The sequence below is a fragment of the Delphinapterus leucas genome, chromosome 11, assembly GCF_059928025.1.
Source record: "Delphinapterus leucas isolate spDelLeu-1000000601 "Yukka" chromosome 11, BTC_Dleu_Yukka2, whole genome shotgun sequence".
Lineage (NCBI taxonomy): Eukaryota > Metazoa > Chordata > Mammalia > Artiodactyla > Monodontidae > Delphinapterus > Delphinapterus leucas.
This window is the reverse complement of record NC_143139.1, coordinates 93,613,178-93,630,785: the sequence shown is the minus strand read 5'-3', so window position 1 is coordinate 93,630,785 and position 17,608 is coordinate 93,613,178. Positions and strand designations below refer to the sequence as shown.

The window sequence follows — 17,608 nt, the reverse complement described above, 5'->3', positions numbered from 1 at the left end:
TATTGAAGAATGCAGCCTATCACAGGGGAACTTCTTTCAGTTTATGTAGTTTCAGTTCCTCTAAGAAGAGAGATTTTATTCAGCTGCTCTCTCTCACTCTAGGGTAGTTCCAATTAGCTCCCAACGCTGTATAACTCCCAGGCATAACCGCTTCCCAGCAAGTCCTCCTAATGCCCAATTGCCGGAGTTTGTGTGTTCGGAGGCCGCAGTCCAGGTCAGGCCAACAACTTGCTCTCTCTACTGGGGAACTGTTAAGAGCAACAAGAAAACCCTCCCCCACCCTCCAGCCCTCTCGTCAGGCACTGCAGGGGCGGAAACCTTGAGTTTCTGCTTCCATTCCTTTCAGTAAGCCCTACAAATATTATTTCTGAGGACTGATGTCAAAAATTTGGGAAGGACTGTCCTACATTACTGACCATTCATTGACTTGATTCAGTCTAGCCCAGCAATTTTACAGTGGTAAACTGAGGACTAAAGGGATGAAGGGTCTTGCCCAGTGAAGGCAGTATGGGGTAGGAGTTAGAAGAGATTTTAGGGGCAAACCCCCCAAACTTGGCTCTTCCATTTATTAACGGAGACATTTTGGTTGAGTGACTTATCCTCGCTGAGTCTCAGTTTCCTGAGCTGTAAAATGAAGCTAATGGTGAGTATCCTTGCACTTAGAATGAAGATAATATAAGAGGCACTGAGCTTAGCGCCTGGTATCTGATAAGTGCTGGATAAATGGTTGCTGTTACTACTATTATTAGAACTCAGGTCTCTGACACACCTCCCAAGGCCCCCTCCCCATCTTCATTACATCGTCCTGCTTCCTCAGAGGACTATTATTAACTGAAATCAACAACTATAAACAACTGGTATATGCAAAGCATACTGGATGCTTGATGTGGTTTTTTTCTCCCCTTGGGGAATCACGAGTATCTAGATATATATAAAGCATCTAGTCTTTCAGTGCAAAGGCAGTAAGAATCCCTGAGCTACTACTCAAATCTTAAAAAGGATCCTCAGGGCATGTCCTCCTTTGGCTGTCAGATGACCATGCAGATGGCTGAGAATTAAAAGCAATGCTGCCCCAGGTTGACACTGCAGAGGGGTGGGAGAATGACTCCAGTGGCACCTTGTCCCATCCTTTCTATTATGGTGACCCAGATCAGGCACTTCAAAGGTTCTCCTAGCTGCAAATGGAGAACCAGTCCCACTCCTGTAGGAAAATGTTTCATACCACACACACAAGTCAAAGCTGTTGGAAAGGAGACTTTAATTTTCTTCTTCCCATGCTGTGGAAGGACAGCATGTTCCCCAGCTTTATTTCCTCCCTCAAGGAGAAAAAGGACAGTAGTTTTCTGGGTCTCAGGGCTAAGCTGCTTCTATATGGACCTAGCCAAGACAGGACAGAAAGACTGGTGACTGATTCCAAATCTATCAGCTAAACACATCAGCTGCTTATTGAAGGGCAAGCAAGTGACTGGAAGGCAGGTTGTGGACTTGGCCTCAGGGGCCAAGCACAGAGAGCATAACGTGATCAGAATGAAAAGGTAAACACCACGCTATATGCAGGTAACCCCAGAACTCACATCTCTGGTATTTTGGCCGCTTAGAATCAGCTAAGCGTATCTACAAGGGCTACAGCCTCACAGCTCTAGTCCTAAGTCCTCTTTGGCCTTGAGCTTCAGCACGAAGAGCAGGGTTCTCACAAATCCTGTGAGAGCAGAAGTTCTCAGCCAGGGTCATAGTGTCAAAGATGTGCCACGGCAGAGCCTCTGGACACATGCAGGGATCCCAGCCCCCCCGGCACCTCTCCAGGACCTTTTGATCCTGAAGCTGATTCCTTGTCAAAACCATTTGAGCTCTCAACTTGAGTGGAGAAGGGGGCAAAATCAGCTAATCTGGAGTGTGAACAGGACCACCAAAGGCTGAGCCTAGGAGGAAAGACTGTAGGCCTCACAACAGTTTTTCCAAACATGAGCTTCAATTATTTTTTTATTTGAAAAAAAAAGTCACAACCAAGCATATAAAGAAAAATACTGTTGTCCTGAACTCACGTTTTAGGAAGGGGCAACAGGGAAAAGCAAATTACACTTTGGAATTGATTGGGTTTTCAAGGTGATGAGTCTGTCTTCAAGCATTAGGCTATGTGCTTTGCTAACCTAGATGGTGCAAGAAACTTCCAGATGGAGAAGTAGGAGCAGATGCTGTTACTTCAGGCAAACGTGGGAGTTACTGAGTAGAAAGGCAGAAAAGCAGGAAAAGGCCCTACATCTTTCCCCAAAGATTAAAAAAAAAAAAAATGTGTGTGTGTTGGGGCGGGGGGTAGTCCCCTCCTCCAACCAAGAATCTCAAAGCACTGGACTGTCATCCAGGTATTACGATGAGACTTGCCCCATCTCAGTCAGCAAACCCACCAGGACCTGAGCCAAGGATTCCCACCGCTTCTAGTTCTGAGGACTTCTAAGAGGTTCTTGCTTGTGAAATGGCAGTTATGGTTTTTGGTTTTGTGAAACATAGGTAAGAGACAGAGCTGCCCTTAGAAAGATGCTCTTTAAGAGGAGATAAACTCAAATCACCATTACACTTGGCTTTGATAATTTGGGATTTGATCTTTAAAATCTTTTCTTTTTTGAGCTCTCCTTCCAATGTTTTATATGGAATTTGGTCAGACTCCAGCTTGGGAAAATTACAGGTTTTATAATATTCACATTGGGAAAACCAAATCCTTTATCTGAATGAAGACAAACCCATGCTTTTCCAACACATTCAGCCCTCCCCTCTCCCTTCCTTCCAGTGACACCAGATGGGCGCAATGGAACAGTCAGTGCCAGGCTCCACCCTCTGTGGACACCCTCTACACCAATCCCCCAGGGTAGCACTCAGGCATATGGAGTGTTTTATAAACTCCAAGTTGATTGTAATGAACAGCCAGGATGGAGACTCTCTCTCAGGGCTCTGGGCTTTCTATTTTTCATTCTCTCTCAATGTCTTCATACAAATGAAACAACTGAACCATTTTAGGGAAGCTTCACATGTATATGAGAGAAGAGGCAGGAAGAGTCTCCAAATATAGCCAAGGTTAACCCTAGTTCTCAACCTCCTAATCCAGGACAAAAAAGGGGACAAGAAGCTCTACCTTAAATTCAAAGGGAAGCTAAGGTTTCAATGCTATTTAAAGAGTCACTTCATGTCGCGGTCATTGGGAAGGAATGAGACAGCTGCAGAGAGCTTCACCAGAATCTCACTGATGGAGAGGTAGTAAGAATAAAAATAATAATAGGATTTGATGGGAGGAGAACAAAATACTGGATGGGCAGATCAGAAACAGAATTATCATCAGCCCCTTGGCACAAACAGGAAAAAATAAACACAGAACAAGAAGATGCACTGACTTGTATATTAAACTTTCCTCCCCACTCTCAGGATACTTTTTACATTGCAATAAATAGTGCAATTCTAGCAGCAGGAAACAAGAAGGAACGTGGCAAGTACCCACCTCCCTCTCATATGTGTTTCAGCCATACGCTCTCTTCCTAGGTAGCACCGGTTTCCCAGGTGCTGGGTGAGAGACAGGACAGGGGGAAGAGGTCTGTGCATATACGCCTGTCCTCTGGCCTCTGGAGGTGCCTGGAGAGCTCAGCAAACACCCCCATCACGTTCCTGTGACAGACACTGGGGAGCAGAGGGCTGGCTGCTGGGCCCGTTCTTCCTCTAAGGCAACATCCTAGAAAGGCAGGGCCTGACGTGGGAGAAACATGGTCACTGACGTTCAGCCGCCTGTCTAGCTGAACCTCTAGCACTAAGACTGTGTCCTTGAAGGCCTTGTCCTAATTGGCAAGAAGGTGGGGAAGGGGCAAACAACAGCCCCTTCCCTCCCGGTCTTTGTCTGACTCCCGCACGCAGTGGTGCCGGGCTGGACCAGGCACAGACATCAGGCACGCAGACCCTCTCCACCACCTCCAGGTTCCCCCACTCTACACTCACTGATGGCCACTAAGAAACACAGTCTCCGAATAACTACGCATGCAGTTTATCTTGAGCCCTCACTCCCGTGTGCGGCAACAACAGTGCTCCCATGAGAGACCTTCTTAGCACTTCTGGATATGAGTTGGCCGAGAGGTTGGGGCGGGGGGGGGGGGTGGCGGGGGGGGATGGGCTTCTTTTCCAGGAACCTGGGTCAAAGGCCAGCTTTTCCACCAGCTTTACCCCTAGAAACCCTAAATACTGTCTGGGCGCTCTCTGCAGAGTTCAGTTTGAAACATGCAATCATAACTTCAGTGACAGTCAACTAAAAGGCAGCATCTTGATTAGGCAGATGTGCTCCAGAAAAAAAAGCAAAACAGGTGTGAACAGGTGGAAAAAGAGACGACACTGAAAAGGGGCAGGTGGCAGGGCAGACACAGCAGACCTGTGCCGAAATGCAAAACACCAAGTGGTCTCCACAGTTCAGGCCACTGCTCCACCTTCTCAATTCATTCCAAGAAAAACTAGCCTGGAGCGAGGGGGAGGGGAAGAGTAGGGAGCACAGTGTTTGGTAACAAAAATAGAAATGGTTGGTGAGAAAAGAGGAGAGAGGGATACCTTTCTAATCAGCATGAAATGCCCAGGGCGATGACCAGCAAAGACGGGAGGCACCTAGGGACCCTGTGAGGCATCAACTATGGAACCAAGTGTTTCTAACAGAGAATCCAGGGCCTGACCGCTCGACACCTGCCTTCACCTGCCCTACGTCTGCAGCAGCACCTCCGGCTCAGACAGTGAGCAATAGAGAGTGTATCCCAATTCGTCTATTTCCTCAGGGGTGAGCTCTGCAAATAAGTTCACCTTGGGGTTTAGGGCACTGGGCAGGACTCCGGCCTCCAAGTAGCTGATCAGTCCCCTCAGGGCCTGCAGGAATCGGTCAGCCAGCACATCGGGAGACCAGTCAGCCTCCTCCTGGGCCACATGGAGGATGACGTTGGTGAGCTGGCTGGCAGTGAGGTGACCCAGGGCCGGAGTGGACTTGCACACGGCCTTGAGGATCTTGAGGCACAGAGAGCGGCAGCCAGAGTCGGCCTGGTCCAGAGCCCGCAAGCGCGCCGTCTCGGCAGGACGCAGGCTCAGCCGCCACAGGTTGTCATACTGGGCTAGCCGGTGTGGTTTGGCCACCAAGACAGTGTCACCAAGGGTCACCGATGGCAGGAAGTCAATGACGAGATGCCTGTCACGCTCATACTGCACTTCCAGAGTCAGAGCCTCTGGGGGTGGGGCCGGTCGAATCACATAGTCCAAGAGGGACCCGATGGCCGGCCAGTTGATGGAGCCAGACACTACCTTTTCGAACGTGTCTGCCACTGTCTTTGGAGAGAGGTAGCCCCCTACTACACAGCGGTCCCAGTAACTACTACCACGAGGAAAGTACTCTGGGTTCTCCCGGCGAACCAGGAAGAAGCCGGGGACGTTCATGATGGTGTCCTCTCCGGGGATACACGACCACAGGTTCTGCTCCAGCACAAGGGGCACGATGAGTTGGATGTGGTCGGCTGTCACCACCTGGTGGAGAAGAATTAAAAAGGTTTTGAGGGATTTAATCTGCTCAAGAGCCAAGTTTCCCCAAACACAGGTCCCACCATCTTATATCCCCCCCAACAAAAAGGGGAACTAAGAATTCTTCCACGTGACCATATCAATTCAGAGTGTGGATTTCAACCCAGGTCAGTCGGACACTGGCGCCCGTGCTCATTCCACACACCACGTTGCCTCTGGACACAGAAGTACACATGACATCCCCCAGGCCTTGACGGCTTGAAGGAAAGCCAGAAAGGAAAGATAGGGACAAGAATATAGGAAGGAGGAGACCTCTGACAGCTTCCTAGAAGTTGTGAGTATGACTAAAAAACAAAAAACGTTAAAGGCAGGGATCTCCAAATGCTACCACAGTATGTGGAATTCAGACGCAGTAGGACTAACCTTTCTGGCAAGCCTGGGAGACTGATCTCCTGTACCAACAGCCCTACTGAGAAGCATCCTGGTCAGTACAACCCTGCCCTTCGTAAGAACCCCCTGCTTACCTGCAGGTCATCATAGAGGCTGCCACTCAGGTACATGTCCCGAAGTGGCATGTCAGGCAACTTGGCCCGCAGGAAGCTCCGGAGCTCGGCACATATGTCCACGGCAGCTTGCTTGGCCCGAGCCTGCTCGCCAGCAGGGATGGCCGCCCGGTTCCGGTAGTAAGTAAGAAGTTTCTCCTGCAGGGACATGCGGAGTCGTGACTTCTTCAAGTCTACCTGGCCCTTCCTGGCCAATGGCTTGGGCCGGGGCAGGCAGAATGTATCTGCCAAGGCAAGAGAGAGAGGCACGTGAGCTCTTCCCGTGCTTGCTCATCCATGGCTGCCTCAGCCCCAAAGGAGACGGGCTTGGCACAAAAGGCTAGCATGGTGCCTGGCACATATGTCCCTAAGAACTGTGTTGAATGCATGAGTAGCACTGAGAGCCCCGAGGTCAGTCCCAGAAGGGGTACCAGCCTTCCTCACCTGTGTCAAAGGCCGAGGAGCCTGTGGGAAGGGCCTGTAGGGACCTGCTCAGGCCTGTCTTCATGTCCTTGTTGAGCAATCGGGGGGAGCCCATCCAGTTTGGTTCTTCCCAGCTCCTTTTCCCTGAATGGCTCAGGCGGGTGGGGCTGGTAGGGGCACTGATTGCCCTATCATACATCTGAAACAGCAGAGAGGACCCAGCACATGACCTTCTTTCCTGTTTCCCTCCTTCCCAGCAGCTTTGCCTTAATGAGTTCAGCTACTATTTTTCAATAACTTTGTTTTATTCTAGATTATGGAATCATTTGCTCCGCACAGAAAATCTCAGGAAATACTAAATGATATAAATAAGAAACAAATTTATCCATAATGTCATAACCCAGAGATAATGGTTAATATTTTGGTATATTTCTTTCTGAAAATATATATTTGTGTAATTAGGATCCTCCTCTATATATACTTTTGAAAACTGATTTTTTTTACATATCATTTTTATCACTCCCCCATATCACTAAAAATGAATCAGTGTTGAACATTATGGTACAATTTCTAACTATACAACACTGTATTTTATGAATGTACTGTAATGTCAAACACTGATCCATTTAACAAATACATCACTGAATGGCTACTCTGTGCCAGGAGTTGTTCTAGGTGCACAGAATAAAGCAGTAACCCAAAGAGACCCAATCCCTGCCCTCTTGGAGTTTACAGTTTAGCAGAGGGATGCAGGCAATACATAATCAACAAGCTAAACCATGCAGATATAGGTGTTAAGGAAAGTAAAGCAGGAAGGAGAAATAGGAAAAATGTGTGGTGGGAGTCCTGCTATTTTAAATAAGGTAGTCAAGGAAGGCTTTTTTGATTATTTGCAATTTTTCACTCGCTGGGATAAACTTTTTATTTGTATCTCCAACAGTTTCTTTAGGGTGGAGTCCTAAGAAGTAGATTTACTGAATCCTCTTAAGGTCTTGTCTAATAATGCCAAATTACCAAGTTACATTTCCATTAGCAGTATCAAAGTCTTATTCTAAGTCAGCTCCACTCGGCAGCCTCACCACCTCTCCAACCCCTGGCTGAGTGTACTTACCCGCTTAACCGCCAGTGTAGCAATGCCCAGCATGGCTGCTCCACCCACCCCCAGCACCAGCCGGGCATTGGAGAGCACAAAATCAATGGCCGTCCCGATGCCATTATCATCCTTCTTGCTTTTGCGCTCACCAGCGCCTGCCATTGCTCACCTGAGGAGGAAGGCAGAACACAGCCATCACCACCTTGGACCTTGGGAAGCAGCCCTCCTCCTCCCTCCACCATCAGGCCAGTCCCCAACAATTTCAGGGTACTCTGTGAGTTCCAGGAACCCTAGCACTCCATGTTCTAGGGTCAGGAGGGAGGTATTGTGTCCCTTGACGTATCTGGATGCAAGGCAGAGGAAATGATCATGCTAGTCATGGGAAAGCCTCCCCACCAATCTATTGAGATTACAGAGAGCGATAATAAGCTCACTGTCAACCCTTTCTCGTATGACAGTGAAGTACCCCACCCCCACGCAATACAACCCTCCGGACCCCTTCCCAACATTACAATGCAGATCATATTTTGATCCTCTGACCACTGCTTATGGAAGGTTAGACCTGAGAAGGTGTAAATTAATTAGAGACCCATCTAATCCCATCACATCACTTCACATGTAGGGAGGTGACTTGCCAGAGGTCCCAGAGAAAAGGAATGACAAAGCCATATGCAAAACTCAGGCCGCCTCTCAACTCCTAGCATGATGGTTTTTCTACTGTATCATGTTTCCCCTTACCCAAGTCAAACTGTTCCTATTCTATGTATTTTCTGCGAAAAATAATAATAACAACAAAAACACAGACTAAATACCCTGGCACACGGAGACAAAACTACAAGTCCACATGTGAGAAAGATCCAAAGAAGAAGAGAACTCTGTGGACAGGCCCACTTGACAAATGCTTTGTTTCTTGGGGCAAGTGTGCAGGGGCACCACAAGAAGCTCAGGTGAGCCTGGCACTGTGACAGAGACTGAGAATAAACAAAACGGTCACTGCAGACTCAGCTGTTAACTGGAAAACAAAATATCCACCTGCTCAAGTGTGCTTGGAAAATGAACTAAAAATGTGGTCACCTAAGCGGAGATCATGGGCACAAGGCAGAAGAGGCTGGCCTCCGTACAGTGCTGGAGCGAGGCGAGCACGCCTTTGCTCCTGGGCAACGACGGGGTCATCCTGACTGAAGTTCCCCTGGTCTCCCAGTAAGCCCATTTCCCAGGCAGTTAGAACCCTGGGCCTGACCCAGATAAAGGATGGCAAAGTGGCTCAAATCTGAGCACTGCTTTTAACACTGCTACCCCTCCTACCTCCCGTGTCCTGTACGCCAGGAACCACGTAGGGAAAAACAGTTGTTTACCATTCACCAATATACCTAGAACGGGAGGACAGAGAGGGACAAGATCACTGGTGCATCTTCCAGTGCGAAGTAGCATTCTTTCTAATACCCTTACAACTGGGTATTGCTAGTGTCGCATGTCATGCCCCTGGCCTCCCCTGTCAACGAGAGAAATATTTCTGCCTCTACTTATTCCAGCAATTGAGTTAACTAAGAGTCGCTGTCGATCCCAAAATTATTTTTTTCCCAACTAGAGTGCACAACCATGGCACTTTTCTTTTCTCCACCTTTTACCCTCGACAGGAGCTTCAGGTTTAGGGACATAATGAGAAACTGCTTGGCCAAATGAAATATACTCCCACTTCAAATGCACAGAGCCAACAAGGCTGAGGAGAAGAGTTAAACTCTGTATTTACAGGTGGGGTCAGGCAAGAACTCTAGTCATCCTCCCTCCAGTGGCCACTGAGACAGAGATGGGACATAAACTCATCTGAGGCAGAGTAATCCAATCAGGACAAAGGTGATCATTACACAGTTCCCGATACAAAACCATGACCACCGTTTTATTGCTTTTAAAACAAAAGAACCTTTAGAGATGTATTTACAATAGGGAGGCCCACCCTCTACATCAGGGGACCCCAACCCCCGGGCCGGTAGTGGTCCACAGCCTGTTAGGAACCAGGCCACACAGCAGGAGGTGGGTGGTGGGCGAACGAGGAAAGCTTCATCTGCCGCTCCCCGTCGCTCCCATCACCACCTGAGCCATCACCATCCCCCGCCCCGCCTGGGCCCGGGGAAAAATTGTCTTCCAACCAGTCCCTGGTGCCAAAAAGGTTGGGGACCGCTGCTCTAAATGATCCTTGCATGTGATGCAGCAGAGCAAGAAGGGCACATTCTTCCTCCACGCAGAAGCCGGAAGGAGCCTCTCTGGCTCCTTGGCCCCTCGGCCCCTCTGATGACTGGGGAGAACAAGGCACTGAGGTGGCGTAATAGAAGAGCCTGGGTTTTAGAGTCGGAAATCTTGAGATTGAGTACTTGCCTTTGAGCCCTGACTAATTAGCTGGGTGCCCTCAAATGAGTTAACCCCTCAGCTATGTAATGGGGATAATGATGCCTGCATGGCCTAAATCATAGGGTTGTAGTGAGGAAAACATATCTACTAAAATACCGTATGTGAACACTTTATACACCGTAAAAGGACTCTACAAATGTGGGCCATCATTAAGTCTTTTAAGATCTCCATCCACAGGACAAAAGGTCAACTTCCAGAAGGCGGCAGCAATCCAGACTGTCCTGTGAGTTACATCTTACCTTCTGAGACTAAGCCAGGAATGGCCTATGAAACCCAAGCTGATGCTATCCTGGGCTTGAGACCAGAACTATGAAGTTGAGCAGGCTTGGGAAAAGGCTTTTCTACTCTAGTGCAATATACTCCCCGCCCCATCCAAGGTCCAGGTGATGTCAAAGATCTGGTGACCTGGAAGAGGAAAGAACACCCACAGCTCCCACAGGGAGATCAAAGTTTCTATTCTAAAACTGAACTCAATCTGTTCCAGTTGAAACTACTTAACCACAGTCTACCCTCCACTCAGGCTCTGCCGCACTACCTGGGAGCCTGCAGGAGGTGGGAGCTCTGCCTGGCAAGGAGGAGGGCCTGGAGGAGCCCTGTTGTTCAATGCGTTTAGTTCCAGTTTTACAAGATGAAAAAGTTCTGGAGATCTCTTGTGCAACAATATGAATATCCTTTTTTTTGTTGTTTTTAATTTATTTTTGGCTGAGTTGGGTCTTCGTTGCTGCGCGTGAGCTTTCTCTAGTTGTGGCGAGCGGGGGCTACTCTGTTTTGCGGTGCGCAGGCTTCTCATTGCTGTGGCTTCCCTTGTTGCGGAGCATGGGCTCTAGGCGCGCAGGCTTCAGCAGTTGTGGCACGTGGTCTCAATAGTTGTGGCTCGTGGGCTTTAGAGCACAGGCTCAGTAGGTGTGGCGCACGGGCTTAGTTGCTCCGTGGCATGTGGGATCTTCCCGGACCAGGGCTCGAACCCGTGTTCCCTGCATTGGCAGGCGGATTCTTAACCACTGCGCCACCAGGGAAGTCCCTACAATATGAATATTCTTAACACCACTGAACTGTACACTTACAAACAGTTAAAATATTGGAAAAAAAAAAAAAAAAGAGGAGGCAGAACACTGACCTGGTGGGCAGGGCTGAGGATGGGGAATGTGAACTCTAGGAACATTTCAGACAAGTTGTTTAACCTGTCTCCTTAGATACAAAAGTGGGAATAGAAATACTCATCACCCCATTACAGTGGGAATGATGAGTAATGGAGGCCCTGTATCTTCCTAGGAGGACAGCACAGAACTGTGAAAATTCCAACTTATTCTCCTTGAAAAGGGCATATGACTTAAACATCTGGCTTGAGTACACTTGAGAAGAGCTAACATATACTGAGCGTGTACCGTGTGCTGGGCATTTTAAACCTATTAGTTCCCTTAGTTCCAACAATCCCATGAGATCAGTCACATTGTTACCTCCAACTTACAGATGAAGAAACTGAGGCAGAGGTAAAGTGTCAGAAAGTTCTGCAGCCAAGAGTTGAACCTGGAGCTCACGGGGCTGGGGAGTAGCTTACAGGGGTCCAAGTAGCCTGCAGCCCCTCCTCGTACACATCTCCTCTCTGCTAACCACTCGGACTCGGCCATACGCTTCCCAGGGGCGTTTTGGCTCATTCCCTGCTGTGTCCTCAGGGCCAGCAGTATTTGACACATAGCAAATATCTGTTGCATGAATGAGCTACTGATTCTATGGCTTTTTTTTTTCTGGGCGGGGGGGGGGGGGCGGGCAGTGAGGAGGTGGTAGCAGCACCTGTAACCCAACTCAGTCAAGATACTAGGAACACAAAGCCTTCAGTGTTCACTTCTACTCTCCCTGGGCAGGCAGGCCCTTGTGGGCATCATCTCTCACCTGGCCCTTTACTCCCCAAAGCCAGTCTGCCCAGCAACCAGAGTGGCCGAGGAGGACCCAAAGCCATTACGTCAGGCTCCTCCTCCTGCTTTCCCTCTGTTAAAGACAGCGCCGCCCACCCAGCTGGCACGCCTAACACCTCCCGGTCATCGCTCGCTCCTCTCTCCTCCTGCTGCAGCCAGCGTCCGCCTGGTGAAGTCCGCGGCTGCACACAGTGTGCTCACGGGCCACCCGGCCACCACAGTCCCTCCAGCTCACCTGGTCGGAGCCGCGGCCTCTGGTATCCCCTACCAATGTATTCTCCATGCTGCCACCGCCACGATCCCTCATCCACGCCATTCCCCTGCTGACAAAGTTCTGATGGTCCCCCTCTGTCAGATATCACAACCTCCTCAACAGGGGATTCGATGTCCTTCCAGACCTGGTCCAGCCTCAACTCTGGTCACCTGCCTTACAGGTGCACCACTCGAGCCACTCCGGACTCGGGTTTCCAGACTATAAAATGTGGTAGTCTCTGTTTTCAACTCCACACTTGCTTATTGCCCGTCTGCCCGGCAAGCTTCTATTTCTCACTTGAGGCAGACCTCAAATGTCCTCTTTTCTATGGCCACCTGTGATTCCTCCACTGCCACCCCGCCCCCAAGGCACAGTTTTGGCATCATCCCTGTCTCCAAGCCCTTTACCCGACCTCTAGCACAGAGCTGTTCACCCTGGAATTACCTCCCGTCGATCTCCACATGAGACCCGTCCCTTGATGGGCCACATCATTCACCTCTACCTCAGAGCCTACCAGAATGCCAGGGCCAGAGAAGGCCCTCTGGGAAGCTGCTGAATTAAATACAATCATTTGGTTACAGTGGGACTATCACACTGGCATGGGAACTAAACAGAACTAACATACCACTGGCCAAGAACTATTCCAAGTACTTTGTGTGCATTATCTCTTTTTTTCTTTTTTTTTTTTTTGGCCGTGCCGTGCGGCCCTCAGGATCTTAGTACCCAGACCAGGGACTGAACCTGGGCCCTCAGCAGTGAAAGCGCAGAGTCCTAACCACTGGACCGCCTGGGAATTCCCGAGTTGTCTCATTTAATTCTTGCGATAAGCTGAAGAGGTAGGTACTGTTATTTTACAAATGAGGGAATGGAGGCCTAGACAGATTTAGTGATTTACCCTAAATCCCACAGTTGTTAGTAGCAGTGTCAGGAAGGCACCGTCCTCCGAGGTCTGTACACTATGCTTGCTTTAGAGACTGTTGCAACAGAGTCTAGTTATGTTTGGGGAAACATGATCTTGCCCTCAATAGAAGTGAATCTACCAAAGAATGAGGCAGCCAGGAACTGAGCTCTAATAGTTTTAACCAATGTCTTTTCTAGCATTTTCATATGTAAAATGTTTTATGAAACAAAATGGTCTCCTGGTGGGGCCTGAAACTCAGGGCCTTTTTTTTCTTAACAAGGGAACATACTGCTGTTAATATGTTTGTATTTCCTCCATTGATTTATGACTAAAGGACTCTGGTCACTAAAGGAAAGGTTCTCCCTCTCCTGGACCCCTGCAACAGAAAAAATGAAACCTACAGGAACAAGGGCCTACCTACCTGAGGCTTCTTACTGCATCTGTGAGGTGGAGGTGGGAGAGAGGCAGGCGTGTCTATGGAAGGCACTTTTGTCCTCTTTCCCTTGGAATTAGGATGGGAGGGGAAAGGAGAGGATCCTAAATAATCCCTCCCAGTTTGCTGTGGAGGAATACCAGGCCCTTTTCCAGCTGCCTCTCCCGGGCCTCAGGATCCTCTAGCTTCTGATTTTTCCGGAACTCACGGCGAATGGAGGCAAAGTAGAAGTCTCGATCAGTGTAGCGAAGCTCTCGGCCTTGGCGCAGCAGAGCCCGGTAGAGACTCAGCACCGCCTCTCGGCTCCATGGGGCCATGGGGGACTGACAGGGGCTGGGCGTCAGGCTATACGCAGAAGGGAAGAAAGAGAAGCCTAGAATCAGAATTAATGATGGAAGGGCCTGTGGAGACTATCTAATTCAGTGGTTCTTAATCTAGGTCTTAGAGACCTCCCCAAGGTCACAATATGACTTAGCGGCGGGGCTGGGACTATATCCCAGCCTACCGACTCCTGCTCGTGGGAAACTACCAGTTACGCTGAAAGGCCAGGCCTTGGAAGCTGGACTGTGTGTGCTTGAATCTTGGCTCTGCCACTTATCTGCCATATAGCTTAGTGCAAAGTACATAACCTCTCTGAGCAACAGCTTCCTCACTTTTCAAATACAGATGATGCTATCTACATTTACGTACTGCTACGCATCGATACTACATCCGCCAACAGTACTTACCACATAGGGTTATTTTGAGAATTGCCTGAGATATCACTTGTAAAGCACCTGTAACTGAAGTTCACCGCAAGGGGTGGTCTAGAGCCGGTGGAGACGAGGGGTCTCAGTCACACTTGAATCCTGGCACCACCGCTTATGAGCTCATTCATTACCTTGGGCAAGTTTCTTAACCTCTCTGGGCTTACCTTAGTTCCTCATCTGTAAAATGAGGATTAAAATTGTATTTTCCTTATGGTTTATATGAGGATTAAATGAGTTTATATATGTAAACGTGGTTAGAATAGCGCTGGCATATACTAAGCAGTCTATCAGGGACAGGTGTCAACATTATTAACGCTACCTACCCTCGTTTGTAAGTGCTCAGTAAGTATTAGATACACATAAACTGTCACCATCTTCCTTCCGTAACAATAAAGCCTTACACAATCACAGAGGGTTACCATCTGTAAAGTGCTTTGTCATCCATTATCACATTTAAACTGAGGAATTTATGAAGTAGTCAACGTTCGTAACAAGAAGCGTTAACGCTTATGGAGTGTTGACTATGTAGCACGCATGGTATAAGCAGATCCCACGTGACAACTCTTCTCACTCCATCAACAAACCCAGTGCCGTCAGTATCCCCATTTTAAGTGGAGGAAACTGACGCTCCCAGAGAGAAGTAACTTGCCCACAGGGGCACCCAGCTATAAAGGGGCAGGGGGGGCACTCCCGACCCCAACTCTGACTGCCTGTGTAATGATAACTACTATTTGCTGGGATCTTACCATGTGTACAGCACTTCCAGGTGCTTTACAAACTTTCCCAGCACACCGCCTGGCACACACCAAGGGCTCAAAAAAGAAGCTGAACGAAAGAGGGAACCCTCACAACGTCCCTGTGTGGAAAAAAGCATCATCCCTCTTTATGAAATAAAGAACTGAGACTGAGTGGAAGAGGTATTTGACTGGTAAAAAGGTCTGGACTTTGGGCCCAAAGTCGGCTAGCCATCAGCCTCCGGCCTTCATAACTTGCTGCGCGAGCTTGAGGAAGCCACTGTCCGCGTCCCTTTTTCCTCAGCTGTAGAAGAGCGCCCCTCGGCCCCAAGGGCCTCCCGGAGTGGGAGATGAATCCAGAAATCAACAGGAAAAATGCTTTATGAAGTAGGAGGCGATTGTCACGCGAGGGCTGTTACTACAAGGTCGATCGGCGAGTGCACCGCTGGGCCCCGTCAGGTCCCCAGGTCCTCCCCCTACCCTGCGGGTCGTCGCACCTAGCCGGGGTGGAGAGGCCCCGAGGCTGGGGCAGGCCGGCTCAGGGGCCCCGGGAGGGCTCCGGAGGCTGAGGCGGGGCCCCGGAGCGGCCTCCAGGGGAAAGCCCAGGGCGGGCTGGGGCGAGACCCCCGACGACCAGGCCGGTAGCCCGGGCCCGGGCCGGATGGGGGGGGGCCCAGACAGAGGCCCTGAGAGAAGGCGTGGCGAGCCCCAGACCCCGGCCCTCACTCCACCCCTCACTCACCTGCGGACCGCGCACACTTCCACTCCTCGGGACTCGCCTCTCTCCCGGTAACTCTCCTGGGGTCACCCACCAACATGGCCACTTCACTTCCGGGACACGACCTTGCGCACGGAGCTGAGGAGTGGGACCGAAGGGAGCCTGGAGGCAGGTGGGGGCTGGAGGACTTCCGGTCTTCCAGGCCTATGCTTCTCTCGGGGTGGGGCCAGGAGCCGCGTCAGGCTCCGCCCCTTGCGCGGCTCCGCCCCACAGGCCGGAGTCCCGCCTCCATACGTGACGTCACCAAAGGACGGGCCGGCCGAGGCCATTCGGGCCCCGCCCACCCATTCGGGCCCCGCCCAGTCGGAGGGCGGAGGAGCGGGAGTCCGGGTTGGGCAGAGCGGGGGAAGGCGGGGTGCAGACGTTGTGCGGCGTAGTCCCCCAACCTGCTGCCAGCTCTGTAGCCTGTGTGGCTCCAGCACTGTCTGCTGATCTCGGGCTGGAGCCATGGGGGTGCCTGGGGGAGGTTTCACGCTAAGGGTATTCCGTATCGTGGCTTTTAAAGGTCTTCCATTTTCTCAGATTGCTTTCTTTTCATCCCTCCGTGCTGTTCCCGCACCCCTGGCAAGGACCTACCTTTCAAGGTCCCCCTCAAATGTCCCCCTCTAGAAGTCTTTTAGATACCCTTCCTCGCCCCTCATCCAACACACTTAGGTATCTCCTTTGGGCCCCACAGAAATGTCTGCACACCGCCGTTAGGGCTTCGCTCCTTCAACAGCAAAACGTGTTTATTGGCGCCTGTTATTTGCCAGGCACTGTTTTTTAATTTCTGCATTAGTTTCTGTCTCTCATCAGATTTGAGGGCAGGAGCCATGTCATTATGGAATCCATAGAGGGAGAGGGGAAGAGGCAGGCTTTGGAATCAGGCCCAGGCGGCTCCAGATGCAGCTCCACCACTTAAGGACAGCTGCCTGCCCTCTGACAACTTTTCTAACCTCCTCAGCACCTCTCAGCTTTTGTGAAGATTTAAAAGGCATCTATCAGGAAGGCGTGGGCACTTACACAGAGCAGTTGCCCACCCATCCATTTATTCTTGCACAGATCCTTGTTTGGGGTGTCTAATGTGCAAAGCACTGCCACAGGCATTGCAGGGAACAGAGAAATCAAGTCCTCATCTTCTAGTGGGCCTGATGTGAGAGGAGGAGATAAGGACTGGAGGAGGAATACTGGGTGAGAGGATGGAGAGAAAGGAGGTGCTTTTTTTTTGTTGTTTTGTGGTACGCGGGCCTCTCACTGTTGGGGCCTCTTCCGTTGCGGAGCACAGGCTCCGGACGCGCAGGCTCAGCGGCCACGGCTCACGGGCCCAGCCGCTCCGCGGCATGTGGGATCTTCCCGGACCGGGGCACGAACTCGTGTCCCCTGCATCGGCAGGCGGACTCTCAACCACTGCGCCACCAGGGAAGCCCAGGAGTTGCTTTTTTACTTGGTGTGTTGCTGGAAGGCCTGTCTGTTAAGGGGACCTGAGTAGGACCTTCAGGAAGGGCATTCCAGGTGTTGGCCCACAGGTGGGCCCTCAGGCTGTCCTAGGAGCAACAAGGAGGAGGCCAGTGCATGGGGAATAGTGTAAGAGCGTGAGCAAGGGCTAGGGGGGTGGGGGGTGGGAAGAGGCAGGACAGGGGGTCCTTATCAGGGGCAGGGGAGGGGAAATCTTGCTGGGACAGGAGTCACCAGAGAGTCTGGAGCAAAGGAGTGATGGGACCTGACTTCCATTTGTTTGTTTGTTTATGGTGAAAAAATTTATATTTAGAATTAGCCAGCTGGATGCAGTTTAGATGATCCCAATTTTGTTGGCACCACTCAAAGCATCATAGTCAGGGCCAGTTGAACATATGCCTTCTTCTTTCCATCAGACCCCATCAGGGTGTTGGC

General features: G+C 50.3%; 2 protein-coding genes across 5 annotated transcripts; both read right to left on the bottom strand.

The window, feature by feature from the left end:
- Nucleotides 1–3,689: 3,689 nt before the first annotated feature.
- Nucleotides 3,690–13,785, bottom strand: MIEF1 (mitochondrial elongation factor 1). 3 transcript variants are annotated; one of them, XM_030760723.2, is made up of 6 exons: nt 13,467–13,514; nt 8,878–8,942; nt 7,591–7,741; nt 6,501–6,678; nt 6,039–6,301; nt 3,690–5,520 (listed from the first exon to the last, which is right to left on the bottom strand). In XM_030760723.2, the coding sequence occupies exons 3-6, from the start codon at nt 7,732–7,734 to the stop codon at nt 4,714–4,716; spliced, it is 1,392 nt and encodes a 463-aa protein (XP_030616583.1). In that variant the 5' UTR covers nt 7,735–7,741; nt 8,878–8,942; nt 13,467–13,514; the 3' UTR covers nt 3,690–4,713. The 3 variants fall into 3 exon arrangements, with proteins under 3 accessions (XP_030616583.1, XP_022452207.1, XP_089777477.1); XM_022596499.3 differs by lacking the exons at nt 8,878–8,942; nt 13,467–13,514 and adding an exon at nt 13,687–13,785; XM_089921351.1 differs by lacking the exon at nt 8,878–8,942 and having other exon boundaries at nt 13,467–13,580.
- On the bottom strand, nt 13,583–15,695 carry MIURF (mitochondrial elongation factor 1 upstream open reading frame). Of its 2 annotated transcripts, XM_089921352.1 has the most exons (2): nt 14,974–15,695; nt 13,583–13,823 (listed from the first exon to the last, which is right to left on the bottom strand). In XM_089921352.1, the coding sequence occupies exons 1-2, from the start codon at nt 15,102–15,104 to the stop codon at nt 13,583–13,585; spliced, it is 372 nt and encodes a 123-aa protein (XP_089777478.1). In that variant the 5' UTR covers nt 15,105–15,695. The 2 variants fall into 2 exon arrangements, with proteins under 2 accessions (XP_089777478.1, XP_089777479.1); XM_089921353.1 differs by lacking the exon at nt 14,974–15,695 and having other exon boundaries at nt 13,583–13,795.
- Between the last annotated feature and the right edge of the window lie 1,913 nt (nt 15,696–17,608).

Bases quoted from the DNA above. Each gene is read 5' to 3' on its own strand.
- MIEF1 (XM_022596499.3), bottom strand. From the start codon at position 7,734: ATGGCAGGCGCTGGTGAGCGCAAAAGCAAGAAGGATGATAATGGCATC. The intron at 6,679-7,590 runs GTAAGTACACTC...CTGCTGTTTCAG, and splicing joins CTACACTGGCGGTTAAGCGG to ATGTATGATAGGGCAATCAG. The intron at 6,302-6,500 runs GTGAGGAAGGCT...TTGCCTTGGCAG, and splicing joins CTCCTCGGCCTTTGACACAG to ATACATTCTGCCTGCCCCGG.
- MIURF (XM_089921352.1), bottom strand. From the start codon at position 15,104: ATGATGCTTTTTTCCACACAGGGACGTTGTGAGGGTTCCCTCTTTCGT. The intron at 13,824-14,973 runs GTAAGATCCCAG...TTCTGCGTATAG, and splicing joins CTGGAAGTGCTGTACACATG to CCTGACGCCCAGCCCCTGTC.